This window comes from Oryzias latipes, chromosome 2, assembly GCF_053564925.1.
Source record: "Oryzias latipes strain Hd-rR chromosome 2, Olatipes_Hd-rR_3.1".
In the NCBI taxonomy this organism is placed as follows: Eukaryota; Metazoa; Chordata; class Actinopteri; order Beloniformes; family Adrianichthyidae; genus Oryzias; species Oryzias latipes.
In genome coordinates, this window is record NC_136238.1 from 39,696,440 (window position 1) to 39,718,827 (window position 22,388).

Sequence of the window (22,388 nt, forward strand, 5' to 3'; positions counted from 1 at the left end):
AGACCAGTCAGGGCGGAGCTACTGTTGGAACCCATTGATTGGCTGAAGGTCAAGAAAGTGGCTGTATTCGTCTTGGCGGCCCACGATCTTCTCTCAGACAACACTAATGGAGTTCAAGGACGGGCTAAAGCCGTGGTCACAGATACAACTGCCATTGGCCGATGGGGAGGCATCGGCGGAATCTTCAAGATTGGCTGCCGCTGCCCGAGTTTTCTGAAAATCGTTGGTGTGGTCATGAATGCAGATGGCAGGGATGACGTCATTACTAAAGTGGCCGACGGCTGGGCGGCAGCCTTGACTGGACGATAAATGCCTCCGGATGGCGGCCGTCCATATCAAGTGCCGCCAGCCGCCCGGGGCAATGTTCTCTGAAAATATGTGCAGCGCACAAAATAAAATTGCATACACAATTTTACTACTTACAATTTTAAATAAAAGTTACAAACTCAGATTTATTGGAGATGTGGCGCTCACGAATGGATCATTAACACGAACGATGGTAATGGATGAACGCCTGGCTGTTCTCTATTTCCTTTTTTTGTTTTCCCTCCCCTGAGTTTCCTGCCACCGAACTACCAGCGCGCTACCTCTCGATGTCCCAGGGCGGTGGCTGACCACCGATGTCAAGAAATCATCCAGTCGCTGTTGAATTGTAACGTCTTGAACCATCGGCGGCGTGTCAAAATGCGACCGCAGCCGCCCAATGAAAAGTGGCCAGCTGTCGAATTTGCTGAAAAAATGGCATTGAGGTTGTGTATGTGACCTTAGCTTAAACCCGCATTTAGCATATGATGTTCATACTACCCGATACTAGCACATGTACCTACAGTTGTGAGATGTCAAAATGGTACAAATCTCACGAATCTTGCTTTTTTCACTGCTCTATTCCGATATATGAAAGACTTGGTGTGGTAGAATTATTAATTTCTCCTGTCAAAAGCTGGTGGTGTAGGAGCCAAAAATGCAGGAGACCAAGCTTAGTGGCAGAAAGTTTGACATTTAATAAATAAACTTGAACAAGACAAAACTCATGGAGCAACAAAAAGGTGACACAACAGAGAAGAGCAGATGACCTGACACAGAAAAACTGAAAAGCAGACACCAGTGGCAGTTCCACCCTGAATTACGCCCCAGGCGCCCGCCCCCCAATAGAGTCACGCCAGTTCTTTGTTAGCCCATGTCAACGAACATGTTTTACTGTCATTGCAATTGGGAATAATAATAATAAACTTTATTTGTATTGCACCTTTCAAGATAAACATCACAAAGTGGTTCACAGTAAAACACAGAATATAAAAAAGAATAATGAAAAAACTATTTTATAAAATTTTTTAGCTGCTCTTTAAAAGAAAACTCTGAGTCTGCAGATCTGAGGCAGAGAGGAAGGGAGTTCCAGAGGGATGGAGCCTCTGCTGCAAAGGCTCTGCCTGTGTCCGGATTCCCACCCTAACCCCAATATAGTGCGTTCTTCATTTTGTAGTGCTGTCCGAATAAACAATTCCCTAATCGAGTTCCCTAGACATTTCCCAGAAGTCTCTGCGAAAACCCAGTGTGCATCGATGCTCACTAGATCGGCGAATATACCCTACAATGCATTGCATTGGAACTATTTACCAAAAAAACGTAATTAAACTTATTTTTTTCATAAACTATCAACGTTTTTATCTTCAGAAGACCGTGGATTTATTAATGATTATCACAAAAAGCTCATATCAATAAGATTTTAACTTTGTAAAATCCATTACGTCATATCTGCTGTTAAAAAAATAGTGAGCATGGTGTCTGAATTGCTTTTAAAATTCAGGGCACTACATAGTGCTGCACTATATAGTTTTTTTAGTAGTTAGGGGTCAGGGTGGGAATTCGGACACAACCTCTGCCACCTTTAGTTTTTAACCGGGTTCTCTTTTAACAACCAGCAGACCGTGGTCACATGATCTCAGGGACCTGCTGGGAGTGGACGGTTGCAATAGGTCTTTTCTATCGACCTGTGCTTGGCTATTAAGAGCTCTGGATGTTCAAACCTAGATTTTTAAATCAACCCTTGTGCTATCCTATGACCCCTCCCTTTCATTGACGTGTTCTCCCTACCATGACAAAGGTGGATAAAGGTGGAAAGATTTCATGTAATCCATGGACACCATTGAAGATCACAAATCATTGAAGAAAAAAGGTTCAGAGCACTGTCTAGTGGGTCTAGATGACCCCACTCCCAATGTTAAAGTGCCTAGGATAGCACAAGGGTTTACGAAGGGCTGTTTCAGTGGAGAGAGCTCTGCGAAAACCTGCCCGAAACTGATCAGAAATGCCATCACTGTCGACAGCAGTTGTAAGTTGTTTAGCGGCAACTTTTTCTAAAATCTTGGACATGAATGGAAGATTAGAAATGGGTCTATAACTGCTCAAGAGCGAGGGGTCAAGCCCAGGTTTTTTAAGGAGAGGACAGCTTTCAGGAACATGAACAGACAGCAAGGACGAGTTAATTATTGACAGGACACTGGGACAGATGGACTGGAAGACATCTTTGAGCAGAGATGTTGGCAGCATGTCGAGAGAGCAAGAGGATGACTTCATTGTACCAACTACTCTGACTAGCTCAGGGAGAGTAACAGGTGAGAAGGTGTCTAACATCACAGGTGGCCTAGGAACAGAACCAAGACCAGCTGTGTGACAGAGAGAGCTTCTCTGACTTTGTTAATAAAAAATGATAAAAACCTATCACAATCATTTGAATGGACTGGAACGGCAGGTGGACTGGGCATCACAATATCGCTAATGGTGTTGAATAGCACTTTAGGATTACCTCTGCTTTTAGAAATGAGATTAGTGAAGTAAGCAGCCCTCGCATCTCTAACAGCACTGTTAAAAGAAACTAAGAGATCCTCAAGGAGATGAACAAGTAGGTGAGTTCTTTTCCATAAGCGTTCAACTATTCCATAAGATCATTTCAAACGGCGAATGCTGTTGTTTATCCAGGGGGAAACCTTTGTGACAGGGGCCAGTCTAGTTTTAATAGGACAGACTTCATCTAAGATGGAACGACAGTAACTATTAAAAGTACATAATAAAGAGTTGACTTAGAAGACCAGATGAAAACCGTTAGAAAAGCTCTCAGCCGAGGAGGAATTAAGGGTGCGAGAGCTAACTTCTCTACGCAAGAGCAACACAGGAAAAGACAAGTTCAAAAAATACAATGATGGTCAGAAATAAAAATGTCCTCAGAGAAAATAGAGTCAATGTGTACACCTAAAGTAAAAACAAGGTGGAGTGTGCCACCGTGAACATGTGTGGACCCAGACACATGCTGAATGAAATTAAAAGAGTCCATGAGACTGCTGAAACCTCTGGCAAAGAGGTCAGAGTCGTCATTAATGTGCATGTTAAAATCATCAACGACGATCAGGTTAGACGGCTTCACAGTGAAGGATAAAAAGTCGCTGAACTCCTTTAAAAAGAGGCTGTTTGGTCCAGGTGGACGGTAGACAACAGCACAGTACAGAAGGTTCCTGTCCCCGACTTTGATCACCTGAAGCTCGAACGATGAAAACTGAGTGACGCTCACCGTGCGGCACAGGAGACGACTCTGGAAGACCACGACCTGCTGGCCGTCCGACGAAGGAGTCACCAATGAGAGACGAGTGGTGGCAGTCCCGCTGCCAAGTTTCACACTCTGTTCTGTTTACACTCCTGTGCCCAACTGATGACAGCTGTCATCTCTTTATAAAATGCAAAATAACATCCAACAGGTTTGTGTGACCAGGCCTGACATGCTCTTCAACAAATTGAATGTTTTACTATGGAAACTAGTGAGAATGAACGGTCCTTTAGTGAATCCAGCCTCCAGTGGTCAGGTGAGGAACTGCAATATGTATCACCTTTATAAAGCTCGTCAAATTTTGTAAGAATATAACTTTTTAAACCCTTATGCATCTCATAAAATTGAAAACAGAGGTATATATATATATATATATATATATATATATATATATATATATGTAGTAAATGTCGTAAATTATCACACACACACCTGTCATCTCAGAATTGTTTTAATTTAAATAAAGCTTCCAACAGGTTTATGTAGCCAGACTTCATTTTTTTTTTATATATAAATTGAAATTTACGATAAGAATTAATGAAACCCGCCCTTTACTGGTCAGCTGAGGAAGTGCAACATTTGTTGGCTTCAATTTCATGGGTGAATTGTGGGGGTTGGGTTTGATAAAGTTAAGTAAAAAATAGATAAATGAATGTTTACTTGACTATAGAACTCAAAGAAACAAAACGTTGTTTTTTTTTACAAGGATCAAAGAGATGCATAAAATAAAAGTAGGCTCTTTGATCTCAGTTTATCTTTTTTTTTTTTTAAAGGGGAACCCCCTTTTTCAAATACGCATGCGCGGCAGGCGGAGCCTGCGGAAGTCCTGACGGGAAGGTCTTTTTGTTTGGACCGCTTAGACACGACGTTCTCTTCACCTGGTTAACAACCGTTTTTTATCTGCAGTAATTTCGGTGAGTGCCGGCCTTTTCCCGCGCGTCCGTGTCGCTGTGCGACGGTTGGCAGGACCGCACGCGGGGTTCCAATGTGGGAATGTTAGCTAATAGCCGAAAGGCTGGAGGGCGAATTTGTTGCCTTCAGTCTTTACAGCTAACGTAAGCGTTAGCATCTTTTCGGCTCGAACACTCGCGTGATTTTAGAGTATAACTGCGTTGTGTTTTTTGGGAGCGGGTTGTATTTCTAGTAAAAATGTAAATGTATTTCAACAGTTGTCAAGTACAACAACAAGCTAGTGTGGTCTGGGTTAAGCCGGTTTAATAAGCAGGTAACGGGCCCGGAAAAGTGGCTTCGGCCGGGCGCGTGGTGAGGCCCGGAGTCAATTAGCTACCGGCTAATCCCGATCAACCGGTCATAAATCTGACTAAATATCAGAATAATGAAAACACCTGAGATCGTATTAGAACTGTCTGCCACCATTTTCGGCCCGCGTGCTCGTGATTGTGCAGAAACTCCTCGACATCACGAACCAGCCTCCATTGTACCTCCTCGTTTCGCCTTTTGTCTGTGTTTGCTGCTCCTCCCCTGTCGCGTGGGAGGTTGATCACGCTCACCTGGACTGTACCAAATCCATCTGGCCCACAAACATTTTTAAACTATGAGTTTAAAGATGCACAACACAGATGAGTACTAATGACGTGCACAGTTGTCACTACTTTAAAATAATTACTCAGTGGCTCTAAAAGCATGTTTTTATGTGCAGATTTTTTATTCATTTATTTATTTATTTTTGCTAGAATAGGTACAGTTACCTAGCAATCAACATTTAACCAATTTAACCAACCTAAATCTGCTTATTCTAGCGTGGCTTCCACATTGCCGAAATCAGCAGATTTACATCATAATTAATATGAAATAATCATAATTAATATTTTAATAAGTTTGGCGCTTCAGATGCCATTGGAACTAAATTGCGAAAAATGGTTGATCATCAGCATTAGCTAAGGATCTGGCTCTAAAGCAGTGTTTTTCAACCTTTTTGGGCCACGGCACACTTGAACCTTGACAAAAATCCCGCGGCACACCAGCATCCAAAAAAATAGATAAATAAAAAAAAAAAAGAAAAAGCTCAGTCTGTATTGATCTACAGCCGCTCTGCAATCTCACATGCATTTTTGTGATAATTGTTGCAGAAAATGCTGGAAGCCGCAGCTGTTTTTTCTAAAAGATGTATTAAAAATTAAGTCAAAAGGTTCAAAAACTGTTTGATGTGTGTTCGTTGTTTTAAGACGTTAAGAGGAGAGACTCATTGTGCGCTAAGACAGTCACTTTACTGCATCATGGGAGATGTAGTGCCCGTAATCCGCCGACCGCAGAAAGACCAGCGTCTTTGAGCTTCATGGTTTTGTTCACTTGTTCCACGGTCTGATACCAGATTCTGTGGAAAGCTACACCGCTAAAAACGAGCTTTAGCTGGTATTTTTGTTAGAACAGAGAGACTTTTTTGCGCTAAATCGAAACAAGGAAGTGAATACTTTAACCACTTCTGATTGGTCAGACTGATGACATGTGATTAAGCCTTCAAGAATGATTGGTGGAGACAGTTAAAGGGCCGGGACTTTTCCTTACACACTTATAGCTGCAGCTAAATCGCGGTATCCCGTTATTCTTATCAAAATGTCTTTAATAGAATCATATAAACACAAAGAAAAAAATAATTTTATGATATTTCATATTCTTAACTTCTCAGTGTTTTATCAGGGCCTGTTTGGATGAACAAAGAGCTGATTTCCTGGAGATGGTAATTGCTTTTAGATCAGTTAATGAGGGCAATTTCTCACGGCACACTTGACCATCTCCCACGGCACACTAGTGTGCCGCGGCACACTGGTTGAAAAACACTGCTCTAAAGGGTTGACTCCTCCCTAAAACGAATGTCAGGATGACCCGCTTAGCCTAACTGGTTACCCAGAAAAAAACTATAAAGTGCGGGACCTGAATTTTAATGCTATCTACTACTATGCAGTTTCCAAAGTATACCTATAGGTTAGCTCCCTCGTCTAACTGTTTTTCTTCGTTTGTTTTTTATTTATTTGCGTGAACACTTCACCACTGTAAAGTGTTCTACATTAGCGCTAAGCTGCTTTTCTGCGTTTCAGGTTCTGTTGGAATTGCGATAAAACGTTCAACTGTAACGGTTGTTGAAAAATTGTAAAAACACTGGGGTAAACTCCGCCCCTAAAGCTAATGATGATACTAGCCACCAAGCCTAAAAACCCTTTCAAAAAGTTGGAATTCACTCGTTAACTTCCAAACGACAAAATTAACACTATAAATATGAAGTCACCGATGCCCTAAAGAACATTTATTGGTTAGCTCCCTATCGCAACTTGTTTTCGTCATTTTTTAAATGACGTCGTTCAAACGCAAAATGTTAGCAGACTAGTTTTTCCACAGATACTGTTTGGGGCCCTGGATTTTGGAGTTGTACACTTTGTTCGGATGCACTACTCCCTAAGCTCTAAAGACTGTATAGTGCGGGACTATCTTGTGCATGATTTTAACGTAATTCGGACACATACTAGCAACTTTTTTCTTTAATTGCAAGTATGATGTCATCAAATGCAAATATTTTATGAAGATTGTATATTTTACGAACTTGCATTTACTTTTTCAAATGCCAAATACTTCAAACACAATGCATTGTGGTCTATGTTTGCCAATCATTTGAGCATCAATGCACAGACTTCTAGGAAAATTTCCAGTGTACCAGATTTTGGAATTGTAGATTCAGACAACCCGACAAAATGGCAAACGCCCTAGATAGGTGCGGTAACTGGGAAGTAGGGCGTGAATTCAGAGATGGCCAAAGTGAGGAAAAGACCGTAAACTTGAACTGTTTTGTGTCTTCAAAGGTGTCTTTTATGAATAATCAAAAGCAGCAAAAGCCAACGCTAACCGGCCAGCGTTTCAAAACGAGGAAAAGAGGTGCGTGCCAAGATCGCAGATCTTCCCAGTTTTCCCCGATTATTATTATTATTTATTTTTGTATGTAGCTCACCTTTTGTGTGTTTTGCCGTTTGCAGATGAAAAGGAGAGATTTGACCCTACCCACTTTCAAGAAAGTATCGTACAAGGCTTGAATCAAACTGGCACTGATTTGGAAGCGGTCGCAAAGTTTCTCGATGCCTCTGGTGCCAAGCTCGACTACCGCCGGTATGCAGAGACGCTCTTCGACATCCTGGTGGCCGGCGGGATGCTGGGTAAGTCGCCGCGCACCTATGGGGAACTAAGGTTGGAATCTGAGCGATCTTAACATGTCTGCCCCTTTTAGCGCCGGGCGGGACGCTGTCCGACGACATGACCCGAACCGAGTTCTGCCTCTTTAGGGCACAAGAAGACCTGGAGACAATGCAAGCATATGCTCAGGTGAGCAGAGACGGTTTCCCTCCAGCAGAAATTAGTTTGGAAATGTTTGGTCACTTGGTTTACTCTTTCACAAAGGTTTTTAACAAGCTGATCAGGCGTTACAAGTACCTGGAGAAGGGGTTCGAAGAGGAGATAAAGAAGGTGAGCTGGATTTGCCAGAGTAGACCGTACGCTGGGTTGTACGCGGTAAAAACCAATCCGACCTTTTGCGTCCGCAGCTGCTGCTGTTCCTTAAGGGGTTCACCGAGTCTGAGCGCAACAAGCTGGCCATGCTGACCGGCATCCTGCTGGCCAACGGCAACATCTCGGCCTCCATCCTGAGCAGCCTTTTCAACGAGAACCTCGTCAAAGAGGGTGAGGCTTCGGCGCCCCTTCATTTGGCAAGCGTGCAAAGGTTCTGACCCTGTTCTCCTCGCCGCAGGAGTCTCCGCAGCCTTCGCTGTCAAACTGTTCAAGTCGTGGATCGCGGAGAAAGACATAAACTCTGTCGCTGGCAGTCTTCGTAAAGTTGGCATGGACAACCGGCTGATGGTAAGCGCCCTCTTAAAGCGATTGCTCTGAGCTTTTGGGTTCAGTTGGACACGTTTGGGTTCGTCTCCCCGCAGGAACTCTTTCCTGCCAACAAACGGAGCTGCGAGCATTTTTCGAAGTACTTCACTGACGCCGGGCTGAAGGAGCTGTCCGACTTTGCCCGCAACCAGCAATCCATCGGCGCCCGCAAGGAGCTCCAAAAGGAGCTCCAGGAGATGATGGGCCGCGGTGACCCTCAGAAGGAGGTAGGGCTCGTCTGAGGCTGAACAGAAGCCACCAGCTGGTGCCGCCGCCGCTCCAGGAACCCACCTTTCTGTCATCGTCAGATCATCGCCTACACCAGGGAGGAGATGAAGAAAGCCAACCTCTCTGAACAGGCCATGATCAGCATCATCTGGACCAGCGTGATGAGCTGTGTGGAGTGGAACAAGAAGGAGGAGCTGGTGACCGAACAAGCCATCAAACACTTGAAGGTGGGCGTCGCCCCGGCGGTCTGGGTGTTTAATCTAAACAACAGACATGTTTCACAAACGGACTTTTTTTCATCTTTAGTGGTAATATAAAATTAAAATAAAACTCTAGACTATGGCTGCACGATATGTGAAAGAATCGCGATATGTGATATTAGTGATCAATATTGCGATGGCGATATAACTTGCAAAACATGAACAAGCAGCGAAACAATCAGAAACATAATTTCCATTTCACGGCAGCAGTTTAAATAAGAGTCAACATACTTTAAAAATATACTCCAAATGACCCTCGTCTACATAGGATGCGAGCGTCTAACACAGGGGTCCCCAAACCTTTTTCCAGTGAGGGCCAATTGATGTTTCCATTCTCTGATTGGGGGCTGGAGTCAGTTTGAAACAGTCGCAGGGGTACCTAAATGTAAACTTAAAGCCACACATAACCAGATTGGGTGTTAATGACCCAATATGATATCAAATAATCCTCTCTAGGTTCTTCACCAAAAAAAAAAATTATAATAATCAGCAAATATATAATAAGACTCTATGACATCAGTAATAAACAAATAACCCTCTCTGGGTTCTTTAGATAAAAAGTCAGGAAGTATATAGTAACAGTATTTTAGTTTTTAGAAAATTAATAACCAAATAAATCTCTGTGGGTTTTTCACAGAAATAAAGCTTCCGTTGTTCATGCACAATCTTAGAATCCAGTTTTGGAGGTTTTCAGAGGGCTAGCCTAGTAGAGACCACTGTTTGTTCTCTCTGATCAACTTCCTAGGTTAAATACCTGCTTTCAGAATTAATATTATTGTAATTTATTGTAATTTTTCTGTTCTGATGGGGGGCGGGGTCACGTTCAAGTTCTATGACTGGGGCAAAGTGAGGTTGCAGTAGCAACATTTTTAGCTTGGCTCACATTTCAATTCAAACAATATTAGATTAGATAAGATAACTTTATTTATCCTACAATGGGAAAATCATTATGGGAAAGCTTTATTGACATGAGGAATGAATACCAGGGATACTGTTTTCCATGCTTCCATGAGTCTCAGTCAGGTGGCCAGCCGAAAAATATAAAACTGCAAAAAATAAATAAATAAAAGGGTCTCTCTCTGGTATTGTTCAGGGGGCCGGGTCAACTACAACAACGGGCCCTAAAAACAGGCCCCCCAAACTACGGCCCGCGGAGGCGCAGTTTGCTAAAGAAAAAAATTGTTTTTTTTGTTTTCACCAATCTGCGTAAAATATTGGCATTTGTTAAATTTTTACTTTGGCAAATGGATGATAGCCGATCTTTTGGACATCAATGCTTTGGAGACATCGCCGTCGTCACCGCAACGCTTCTGCGGTTTACACGATTAATGTGAATCGGCCAATTCTGTCGCAGAGTAAAGCAGCTCTGCATAAATGCTTGACTCCGCAACACATTTATTTGCATTAATGGCGTTGAAAATAGGACCAATTTACTGCTACCATCGTCAAAGCCGTAAAAGCCACGAACTACTGGTTTAGCCGGACAAAGGTGCAACCGTCTTTGCCGGCAAAATCCAAAACGCAGTCTTCCTGGACCCATTTTCTTTGTTTCTCTGTGCAGCAATACAGCGCACTGCTGAAAGCCTTCACCTCCCAGGGTCTGTCGGAGCTCAGCCTGCTGCTGAAGATCCAGGAGTACTGCTACGACAACATCCACTTCATGAACTCCTTCCAGAAGATCGTGGTGCTCCTCTACAAAGGTCTGTCCGCCGCCGGCCGTCCCTTCATCCCCATCGACCAGTAGTCGATGTGGGCGGAGTCTAAACGCCAGCGCCGTCTCTCTCCCCACACAGCGGACGTCGTGAGCGAAGAGGCCATCCTGAAGTGGTACACGGAGGCCCACCTCGCCAAGGGGAAGAGCGTGTTCCTCGAGCAGATGAAGAAGTTTGTGGAGTGGCTGAAGAACGCAGAGGAAGGTGAGCGATCGGCCGAATTGTTCTACTGCTTTAATTGTCTGACCTTTTTTAGACTTCAGTTCAAACTTCAAAATAAAAGTCATGAAAATCTGTATGTAGTTCTTGCAAAAGATTGAAACTGCAAAAAATTGTTTTCATATCTTCAAATGTAGCTACAGTTTTCTTGGTTCTTACTTTTACATGTTTCAAAGAAAAAGGAGTTGTATTTTGAAATAGCTACATCTCGATAATAAATAACCTTGAATTTGACCTTAAAAGAGCCTAAAATGGTTAGAAAATACTGTTTGACGTGACCTTTGTGAAGGTCACCTTAATGTTTGGACTCCTTCGTCGGGTTTGTTTTCTCTCCTTGAGGGCAGTTGCTTTCCAAACTCTTGTGTTTTAAGTTTGTTAACTCCAGATTCCGCTCTGCCGTTGCCTGGTAACAACGGACATGAAAGCCAGGTGTGCTTCAGCAGAAACATGAAAGACTAGGCCCCTCCCCCCATTTTTTTTCTTTTTCTCACATACTGCTTTTTTTTGTTTTGTTTTTCCAGAAAATGACATCAAACTAAAGCAGTTCTGTTTTTCCTGGCTTGTCTCCAGTTAAAATTCATCTGTTCTCAAAAAAAAAAGAGAAACGATTTTTTGCCTCTTTTTTTTTTTAAATGTCAGAAATCCTAAAAAAAACATTTTTAATTTATTTTTTAAAGGTCTTTCAATGTGCTGTCCTGCTACGTTTTACTAATTTTACCACCAAAAAAACACAAAGGGTTTTCCTATGGGGTCCAATCTAGATCAGTTTCAATTAAACAAAAAAAATATTTTAAACTTAAATAGTAAAAAATTATCGCTTAAGTTTTTTTCTAAACTATGATTAGCATCAAATTACTGCCCTTTTTCCCCTTTTGTGTTGTATGCAGTTAAAATCTCGTGTTTTTAGCTTTTTAGTGTTCGAATATCCAAAAATAAAACTGTAGTTTAGTTTAAAAAAGGCCTTTAAATGACGTTAGCTGCTACACTTTACTCCCTCACCCTTTTTCCCTACGTTCATTTTTATTGTTTTGTTAACGCAAAACCAGCAGTAAACCGTTTCAGCAAACAGTTTCTCCGCTTCCTTCCGTGTTTTTTCCTTTTTGCTTTTTAGCATTATCGTGTTTAAAATCCTGAAAAAGAACAAGTCTAGTTTAGTTTTTAGAGGCCTTTAAATGACATTTCCCGCGACTTATTTTTTTCTCGCATCAGCACAAAGAAACAAAAGATAGACCCCTCCCCCGCTTATTCTCCTACATAAAAAATAAAATAAAATCCTAACACCCAGGTATTCTAAAAAATGTATTTTCAAATGTTCCAAATCCCAAAGTGTTTTTGAAGTTTTTAAATGTTTCCTTCCGCTACGCTTGACTCATGAAAGCATGAAATAAATAAATGAGTCTGTTTTTAAACTAAAAAACAAAAGCAAACTAAAGCAGTTCTCTGATCTTTTCTATGTTTGCTGTTAAAATCCCCAAAAAAATTCTATTTTTGCCTTTTTTTTTAATTTAAATGTTGCTTTTAAATTTTGAAAAATGTTTGTAGATTAGTTTTTAAAGCCCTTTAAGTGACAGATGTTGCGTTTGACTTATTTTGTCTATTGTCCGCATGAAGAAACACAAAAGCATTGACCCCTCCCCCGTTTTTCTCCTACCTTTTTTTTTGTATTCTTAAACCGAAAAGTAGTAGCAAGCCAACGTTGTTTTTTTCCTGTTTTACCATCTGTTCTCCTAATTAAGAGCAGTTTTTGCTTTAAAATGTTTCAAATCCTTTGTAGTTTGCTACGTTTAACCCATTTTTCTGCTTCGGCACGAGAACTAATCAAGCTAGCAAAAAGAAAAAAAAAACGTTTTTGAAGCAGCTGCTTGTTTTAAATCGAGCTGAAAAGAAACTTTTTCATGAAATAAAGTTTTTGTTTCATTAAAGTTCTAAATGTTGGAGCTCTAGAAAAGGATAAATGAAACAAACCAAGGCGTCTAATGGCCTCCTCTCTCTGTAGAGTCTGAATCGGATGAAGAGGAGGCGGACTGAAACCTCCGACACCAGACGGCGCTTTGTTCTTTCTTTTTCTTCTACTTCCTTTTTTTTTTCATGGAGTAGCAGGGAGCAGTAGAATGTTTTCCTTTTACTCTCCTCTTCCTCCTCCTACTTTAGTCTCACCTTGTTTCAATATTTAAGGGTATTTAAAGAAAACGAAGGGCGCAGTCCTGAAACGACAGCTTGTGTAGCGGATCAAATCGGGCGCAGAACCAACAACTTCTCCTCCCTTTTGTTTTCTTTTTGCTCCACGAGCTTCAAATCGGAATCATTCCATCAGACCTCTGGGAGGGAACTCGTGGCGGGTTCGCTTCATCCGGGCTCGTCTCCGGAAACCACCTCCCCCGTTTTGCCAAAGTTTTGTTTTCCCTCGGGTTCGTCCTTCCCATCTTTTTTTTTTTTTTTTTTTTTTTTTTTTTTTTTTTTTTTTTGAGTAAAGCTCCGCTGCTTGTCGAGTTCGATCTGGTCAGAAGACAGCCCGACCCCCCCCCCCTGTAAAATGCCTCGTCAGCCACCTGATTATTGATTTCTACTTTCTTTAATCTGATATAAACCGATTGACTTTTTTATGAAATAAAGATTATTGGAACACTTCTTTCTGTTACGTTTTTATTTCAGGTGAAACTTTTTTATTAGCGAACTTTCACAACCATAACCATAAAGTCGTACATTTTATCCAAAATATACAGCGCCCCCTATGGTGCTGTGCGTCTATCTAATGTGTTGTGTGGCTTCGGTAAAGAGGACGGCAGGAGAACTGAGGACGTGAAAGAAGACGGCCCCAAATAGTATGTGCCTTATGCAGAAAACTGTTTTGGTGACCCTGATAATGCTGCAAAGATTCACGATTATGAAGCACAGTCGGAGGAACATGGGAATAGAGCAGCGGCGAGAGAATTCAAGATTAATGAATCCATGGCTCGCAAGTGGAGGAAGCTGGAAAACAAACTTCGACGAGGAAAGAAGACGCAGCTGAGTTTCCGTGGAAACAAGGCGAGGTGGCCCGTCACACAGCCGGTGTGAATAAACAAGCGAAGCAAATTTGACGACGGAACTCCAACCGCTGGACATCGGTGTGGACAGGGCGTTCAAAGTAAGGTTGCCAACAACGTTATAAATTTATTACTTTTAAACCAAGTTGATTCTTTAAAAAAACGTAATTTTTTTAAGTTATACCGAAATAGGGTTGACTACAACAAATCAACAAAAAATTGTTTCTGAGTGTATATATGAAAAAACTTGGAAATGTTAAGAATTACCTAAACAAAATTCAATTTGGTCTTTACAATACATGACAACACGCGCCTACAATCTTTCTGCCATGATAACTTTTCAACTGCAATTAATGTAATTCGACAAATTGTGAAGAGAATAGCAGAAAAACATAGGTTGTGTAAAGCGCAAACCTCATGCGCATCGGTATGTGTTGGAATTTAACTAATTGCGTTAGCAAGCAGAGAGTTACGCTAGATCAAAGTTGCTGGCAACATCTCTGATGCTTTAGGGTTAAATGCCTTAATTATTAATCTTACAATTATTAAATTTTCAAACTAAAAATGTGACCCTACTCTGAATTACTATTCAAAATTAAAAACTTTATTTGTCTCAATACACATTGACAGTTTTATTGTTTGATCATTCTCTTGTTTTATTTTATGTGCATATGTCTGTTTTGCCGTTACATATGGGTGGAAAGAAAACAATTTACTCTATATTTTGGACAAAAAGTTGTAATGGATTATGGTGCCCACAATGTTTTTTATTTGAGAAAATGAAAACCTTGTATGTACACCTGATCGTTAGAAAGCTACAGTATTTATAAAGTTTTTTTATAAAAAAAATCACAGGCTACATTCTTAATCATGAGGGGAAAAAAATTCGAAGTAAAATATACATTGTTTACAAATACTCCAGATGATTTCACAGGTTTTCTTTATTGAATTCATACAAAAATACATTTTTTTTTTGTCAGTAACTTATGTGCAAACAGTTCATTCAAGTACATTCAAGTACAGTCATGTTATTTGGTTTAGAGGTAGGCCTTTGAGTTGAAAACGGGTCTGAGGTAGTGTGCAACATTCTCTAAGAACTGTGTCCTAAATGTGTAGAGATACAGTCAGTCCTAAAATTGTTGCTTTTCATTTTTTTCCAGATTAGTGCAAAACCTAGTACTGTACCCTGATAAATGTTTTATTCAGCAGTGCCACAGTTAACTTTCCACCACCCTTAAAAACCTAAAACATTCAGAGAACTCTCAAGGTTGCCAACCTGATTTATAAAAATAAAAAAGGTGAAATATTTACGCGAGCATGGTGTTTAGCCGGTTATTTTGAAGTACAAGTTAATGTAAAAAGTGTATAGAAAAAGCAAATTACTAGTTGGCCGTATAAAAATGAAAAATATCAAGATGCTAAATGTGATTCATTCAGGGTTCCTTAAATACAACTATACGGAATCTCACAGTTTTTGCTTTTTTTTGTACGAAATTTCGGATAAACATATTTTTGTCAAATACTTAACGTGTTTATATTTTAATATCGCTTAAAAAATGTCATATCATACATTTTCACTGTAAAGCTTGGCAGCAAAAAATAGGATCAACTACATCTTTTTAGACCGTTACTAAATATTATATTAGTGTATATAAATTATTTATTTTACTTTTTATGTAGTTAAGTTGAGGTTGAACTATTTGTGGTGCTGCGTATTCTGATAAACGAAATGTAAGTAAGTTAGCTTCTATGTGAACCGTCTTTTGTATTTTGTGGATTTTTTTGCTAAGCATTATGGGAAAATCAAGAAATTTAACGTATAGTTTTCTCAGACAAATGCTAACAAAAATATTTTTAAAAAGCTATGTTGTAATGTGTTAAATTTTGATTCATCATCTGCGTAAAAGCAGTAGAAAGAGGATCAGCGACTTTTTTTTTTTCACGGCAGTTACGAAATATTTGTATTGATGTATAAAAATGCTTTCTTTTTAATTTTTGCATAATTAAGTTGCATTTTAGATTCACCCAGAGATAATATATATCCTTGGATAGATTAGCATCACAGCTGAGTGGAATACCAAAGTAGCTAAACGGCAAACCTGTTGGGTTTGGAATCAGTCCAAATGTCCCGTCATCTTAATCATCTCCTAAGCAGATGTGTACCTCCTTATTGTTGTATCTTTATTATTATTAGCAGGTTTTTGAAGGTATAAAGTTAAAATGTCACATGTTATTGGAATTTATTTTGTAAACAATATAAATAATATCTGCTTTTAAGGGTTATTTGAGTAATAAATCAAAGTACCTCAAACTGTTGAGACCTAAAATAGGCATTGCAGAAAATCTATAGTAGTTATAAGAAAGAAAGGCCTGCCTCTAATACAGAGCTGTAATTATTGTTGTAGTTCCCAGTGATGGCCACTATGGGTAGAACCTGGCAGAAATTGCTTTACCTTCGAAACTTCCGTCGGTATTTGAGGTTAAACTGACAGCAACCCCTGCACCAGCCGCTCCTCGCTTTCCTCCATGTGACTGAAGGTGACAAGACTTTTTTTTCTTTTTTAGTGTGCAGACATGCTGTGGGGGGGTTGTCTGGGTGTAGTTTGTACTATGACCAGGACCGAAATAGCCCCACGTCAGGTGCAGCTTCACGCTTCGGCTCGAGTTACGACTCGACCAAAACAGGTCCGGAGGTCCGGAATCACTCGAACCTAAACAAAAATGGCTGTTTTGTCCGTTTTCTAGAACAATTCTAGGAATAACTAGTATATTTACAAAAGTCCAGTGTGTAAACAAAATAGGGGGGTGTGAGGGATGGGGAGGAGCTCTTATCCATTTCAGACGGCTGCCGAGTACTTCCCTCCTTCTCTGAGCTGTAAAAAAAACAAACACTCACTTTTACTATCGACAACATTTACAAAAACGCAGCAAAGTTAGTCAAATCTACGGAAGCCTAAAGACGCCATGCCAACTAGTGTTTATTTGAATGACATGTTCTTTCAAGATAAAAAAACTTGTATGTAAAAGAATAATCTGTTTTCAAAATAAAATAGTAACAATTAAAATTAGACATTTGATTATACATGCTGTTTAATGAGCTTTTCATTAAGGATATTTAATTAAAAGAATTTATATCTAGAGTTAATTTAGGTTGAAATCACAACAGAGAATATTCTGTATCTTTTAAATGAAATGGCTAAAAATATGGATATTTTCTTTTACACACAATTTTAGAAATTCAAAAGAAATATTTTTATAGGAAATTTAAAGCTATTTTTTTACATTGAAATATTATAATACTTAAATATTTTAGAACAATATTCTTAATATTAGTCATTATTTGATATTTTATGATAATATTTTAATATTATTCTGAAAATAGTCAATCTTTATTTAAAGAATATTAGCAATAATAAATTAGACCTTTCCTAGATTACAAATGTTTATGGGTGTTTCAAAAAAGTATATAGTTTGTAAGTATATACATATTTTTAGCCTTAAATTAGATATAGTGTTTTTAATCGAAAAGATTTCTTTGGTTGTACAGAAATTTTAGGATTTTGAAAATACTTTTTTTTTGTAGAATTACCATAACAAATACATCTTTCATGCTGAAATGTTTTACTATCCAATATGAAATGAGGAAATATTTAAATTAAAATAAGTGTTTTAATTTGGCCACTCCGGGCTTATGTAATGAAGACCTTGATTGGAAAAATATAGCATAAAAAATGGGAATTTTTTATCCTATATTTTGAGAAAGTTTTTTTGTTTTCTAAAAAGTTTTTCATTCAGTTTTTAATCTCTGAACAAGTTGAAGTGTTTTTCCCACTGGATGTTAAAGATATTTAGTAGCTTGTTTGTACTTTGCACACGTGGAGGGTTTGAGGATGCACCCCTGGAAGTTTGAGGGTGCACACCTGGAAGTTTGAGGGTGCACACCTGTTGTGGTCCAGAGGATGGAGGGTTTATATTAGGACCCCGAGGCGTCCTGCGCCAACACGGAACCCCCACATCCATCCTGGAAAAGTGGGTCTCGTGAGGCGATGGAGGCATCTAAGTGAAAAAGCAACCAAAAAGTGTGGCAAAGACGCCCCCATATATTGGTAAAACACACGTAAACATTGGACAATCATTCAAAATCATCTGACGTGCTGCTTATTTTTCGGTAAAGCTTGATGATCAGTTTCCGGCTCTCCTCAGCTTTTTTTTGGTTGTTTTTTTTAATTTTCTAAATTGAATTGTTGCCGCGTGCTTCATGGGCCTTCAGCTGAGTGGACAGTCCAAGTGTCCCGTCCCATCAGAGTCCACCGTAATGGACGGACACCCTCCACCACCTTGGTTAGTGCCATCTTTGGGGGTGGATATAAATATCTGACGGGATGATGCCTGCTGTGGGCTTCTGTTGAGCTCAGTGACTGGCGGTTTGTTCGTTTTGGTGATGGACAGGTGGAGCCTCCGTCAGCTATTTTTTATTTTTTTTAAACCCTTGTGCTATCCTATGGGGTCCAGATGACCCCACCCTTACATTGACATGTTCTCCCTACCATGACAAAGGTGGATATAGGTGGAAAGATTTCATGTAATCCATGGACACCAGTGAAGATCACAAATCATTGAAGAAAAAAGGCTCAGATTACTGTCTAGTGGGTCTAGATGACCCAACTCCCAATGATAAAGTGTCTAGGATAGCACAAGGGTTACGCTCCATGTGAGATGATCTTCTCCAGAAATTGTTTTCTACATGGTTGCCATTATAGTTGCCACTAGATGGCAGTAAATCCTGCGAAAACAATATTTAGTTGAGCATCAACCATTGACTGCAAGTAGGAATTGAACTGATTCTCACCCCCCCCCCCCCCCCCCCCCGCAGTTGTAAACGAGAAGTTCCCAAAATCTCAGAAATGTAGACATTTCTTTTGCTAATTTTCATGTTTTTTCCACAATATTATTTTCTCTGTTAACCCTTGTGCTATCCTAGGCACTTTATTGTTGGGAGTTGGGTCATCTAGACCCACTAGACAGTGCTCTGAACCTTTTTTCTTCAATGATTTGTGATCTTCACTGGTGTCCATGGATTACATGAAATCTTTCCACCTTTGTCATGGTAGGGAGAACACGTCAATGTAAGGGTGGGGTCATAGGATAGCACAAGGGTTACTGACGTTTTAACCAATCAGGTGCCTCGGGAAAAGTGGGCGGTGTCTGCCCGCCCTGACATCGTCTGTTTGAAATGTTTGAAAGATTCTCTCTCACGCTTTCAAGTGGTGGGTGTGTGGCCTCCCAGTAAATGCACTCCCGATTGGTGAAAGTGGTTGCCATGGAATCATTTACTCAGACTGACTCGGACCAATGGCTGCTTACTGACATCTGGCTCCAACGTGGGCCGTCCATATCGCCAAAAAATGGCAACTGGATTGACTTGGTTTTGTTGAAGCAGGAAGTCTATGGAAAACATCACGATCACTCACTCCAGTTCTCGTATACACTCAATGACATCAATCTATAATCATTTTTTTTTAGGGCAAACCAGAACAAAAATGAGTGCTGTAGTTCCATCAAAAACCACTAGGGGCAGATTGCAGAAGTGAGAGATTTCTCATTTAGTGCCCCAGCACGGATCTAAAATCTTCCTTGGAGACGCTATGATTCTCTATGATGATTTTCGTTTTTCATAAACATTTTAAGAATATTTATTTATACCTCAAATTTCTAATAAATTAAGCTTTACTAACATTTTAACACAGAACTCCAAGAAATTTTAACTCGACATTTATTTTCCTCCAAAACAGCCAGTAAACAACGTGTTGATAAAACAACAGATGGTGTTAAAAAATATATACAACAGGAAATACATAAGACAACCAAATAAATAAATATGCAGAGTAACGTTTGAGTTTGAGGTGAAAACACTGAACACAGAGATATTTACACTAGAAACTGAACATATTTCAAATGGATACTAAAAGGAAAACCAGTTGTACACTTTGGTAGATAAAAAGCCAGAGCGAGCCTTGATTGAATGCTACTGCTCCTCTTCATGTTTGCTAGATTCTGGATGAACTTTAGCTAGGTGTTGGGTAAACCTTGGAACAAACCATAGTTGTATGTTGGAAGATCCTTGGCTGGGCTTTGGATGAACATTAGTCGGGCGTCAGATTAATCCTATCTAGGCAATGAATGAACATTGGATGGGCGCTGGATAAACCTAAGTTGGGCATCAGATGAACCTTAGCTGGGTTGAATGAACATTAGACAAACGTTGGATGAACCTCAGTTGGGTCATGGATGAACCTTAGCTAGGCGTTGGACAAACATTAGAGAGCTGGATTTAGAGTAGCTCAGCGTTGGATAAACCCTAAGTCCAGCTTTATGTTGGCAGGACGTCGGTTGACTGTTGGATGATCAGCCCCTCGGGATAGGTAGCTGAAAGAACAGAACAAGATCTGCTGACCATAAAGATCCACGGTAGCCGATACTGTTTGGCCTCCAGATCAAAGTCAGTTAAAAACCAAAAAGACTGAAGTTAAGGAAGTTTACCAGTAGTTGTTAGGTACTGGTTGCACAAAAACCAGAACCTAAACCTATGAATGAGGGCTTATCTAAGTTACTTAGAGTGAAATCTCATCATCTTACCTGCTTTACAAACATTATTTAGCACGTTTGGGTAAAAGGGATCCCTTGATTACCTTCTTGGAGCACAGGGTCCCCGAGTACCCGCTTCTGCAGGCGCAGACGTTCGGCCGGATGCAGCGACTTCCATACAGGCACTTTTGGTCACAGTGAGCTGAGAGGTGACAGAAAGAGGAACGGTTGACTGAAAACAACAGAGGACCTTTCCAAAGATGGACTTGTGTCTGCTCTTTGAGTTGGCCCAGATACTCACGAATCTGACAGAGCGTGCCGTGCCACCCGGGCGAACAGTGGCAGGTGTTTGAACCGACACATTCCCCTCCATTCAGGCACTTCTGGAGACAGCTGGCTGCAACGGGATAAAGACATCAAACTTTCGACATATAAGGTAAATCTTTAATTTATGTGAAATTACAGCAGTACGGTAAGTCTAAACCTCAGCTGGATAATCAGGGATTTATCCACGCGGCTCTTAAATTCCTGCCTTCATTGTTGCACAGAGCATTTACCTAAATGTTTCCACGTGAAGTTCGGCTAGTTACTAAATTAAATTAATTTAAAATTATTGACAAACAATTCACAAACAATTTTTATTTGTATTGCAACTTTTTAGGGAACATTATTTGTTAAAGAGAAAACAGTAACAGGCTTAAGCTACGTTCATAACAAACATGATTTTCCGCGTCTGGGGCATCTTGTTTCAATGTCAAGTCAATAATTAGAGGTCATGCTGCGCATTTTGATCATCCTGCATAAAGTTCTAGCAGCAGCGTGTTTTGGGCAACGTTGCGTTTCCGATATTCAAATACCCAAAATATGACGAAGATTTTGCATCACGTCAACCAATCAGCTTTGTCCTTTGACAGGTTGGTAATGTGACTGTCAACAACATAACAGTAGCTCCTCCCACTCATTTATGAACACCTTTTTAAGCAGTGAATTTGACGCACAAATGAGAGGTGGCGGATACTAATTTGACGTGTAAATCCCGTAAGATTTGATGACCAATTGATTTAAAATCCTTTGAGTGAGATATGTATTTGTTCGTCATGTGAACCCTATTTTGTCTTCTCACCTGCAAAAATATAATCTGCATAGAAATCCTCTACAAAAAATAATCTGCATAAAAATCATCAACAAAAGAAAATATGCATGAAAATTAAGAATCATTTACATAAAAAGCATCTACAAATAAAACTATAAATCATCTGCATAAAAATAATCTGCATTAAAATCATCTACAAAGAATGTGGATTAAAAATTAAGAAACTTTGAGTTATAAAATCTTAATTTCTTCTTTTTCTTTTACCAAATTTCAAAATTGTTATCTGCTTTAGTATTTTGTTCATAAATTCATAAGTTCATAAATAATTATTCAATGTATGCCATTCCTTACGTTTCTCACATCTGTTACCGTGCCAGCCAGATGGGCAGTCGCAAACACCTGGACTGACACACCTGCCGCCGTTCATGCAGCTGGGCTCACACACACCTGCGCCGGAGGAGGGGAGGAAGAAAGTAGCTTAGCAATAAACAAAAAGGACAGGCCTTAAAAATGAAATCCTACTAACAAATTGAACTTTGACCCCTTTATAGCACATGTGTCAAACTCAAGGCCCAATGTGGCCCGCCATGTCATTTTATTAAAATAATAATAGGTGTGTATTTATTCATATCTAGGGGGTATTGGACTTGAAATATCGGATTGGACAACTATACATTAGGACTTAAACACTGTCAATAAAACCTAACCTGACAGAATCAAATTTAAAAGTATTTATGCTAGAGTAACAGGCAAACATTTTTTTCTATGCAACTGTAATTGTCACTTTAAAAAGTT

General features: G+C 39.9%; 2 protein-coding genes across 3 annotated transcripts in view; one reads left to right on the plus strand and one right to left on the minus strand.

The window, feature by feature from the left end:
* Positions 1-4,348: 4,348 nt before the first annotated feature.
* bzw1a (basic leucine zipper and W2 domains 1a) lies at positions 4,349-13,517 on the plus strand. Of its 2 annotated transcripts, none has more exons than XM_011481386.4 (12): positions 4,349-4,509; positions 7,408-7,480; positions 7,579-7,755; positions 7,827-7,921; positions 7,997-8,062; positions 8,140-8,275; positions 8,343-8,452; positions 8,527-8,697; positions 8,779-8,925; positions 10,520-10,658; positions 10,752-10,874; positions 12,886-13,517. In XM_011481386.4, exons 2-12 carry the CDS (start codon positions 7,417-7,419, stop codon positions 12,915-12,917), a joined length of 1,260 nt encoding a protein of 419 aa, XP_011479688.1. In that variant the 5' UTR covers positions 4,349-4,509; positions 7,408-7,416; the 3' UTR covers positions 12,918-13,517. The 2 variants fall into 2 exon arrangements, with proteins under 2 accessions (XP_011479688.1, XP_078795331.1); XM_078939205.1 differs by lacking the exon at positions 4,349-4,509 and adding an exon at positions 4,518-4,650.
* Positions 13,518-19,671: 6,154 nt separating this feature from the next.
* Positions 19,672-22,388, minus strand: part of si:ch211-246m6.5 (von Willebrand factor D and EGF domain-containing protein) — a 31,190-nt gene continuing 28,473 nt past the window's right edge. Inside the window, exons 30-33 of the mRNA XM_078939193.1 lie at positions 21,945-22,040; positions 20,802-20,897; positions 20,605-20,702; positions 19,672-20,341 (exon numbers count right to left, since the gene is read on the minus strand). Coding sequence (XP_078795319.1) covers positions 20,321-20,341; positions 20,605-20,702; positions 20,802-20,897; positions 21,945-22,040 — 311 coding nt within the window. The 3' untranslated portion in view covers positions 19,672-20,320. The remainder of the gene's footprint in view (positions 20,342-20,604; positions 20,703-20,801; positions 20,898-21,944; positions 22,041-22,388) is intronic.

What these genes read in the sequence shown, in the direction of transcription:
- bzw1a (XM_011481386.4), top strand. Translation starts at nt 7,417, where the DNA reads ATGAATAATCAAAAGCAGCAAAAGCCAACGCTAACCGGCCAGCGTTTC. An exon ending in TTTCAAAACGAGGAAAAGAG is followed by an intron (nt 7,481 to 7,578) that starts GTGCGTGCCAAG and finishes TGCCGTTTGCAG; the next exon opens with ATGAAAAGGAGAGATTTGAC. An exon ending in CGAGAACCTCGTCAAAGAGG is followed by an intron (nt 8,276 to 8,342) that starts GTGAGGCTTCGG and finishes TCCTCGCCGCAG; the next exon opens with GAGTCTCCGCAGCCTTCGCT.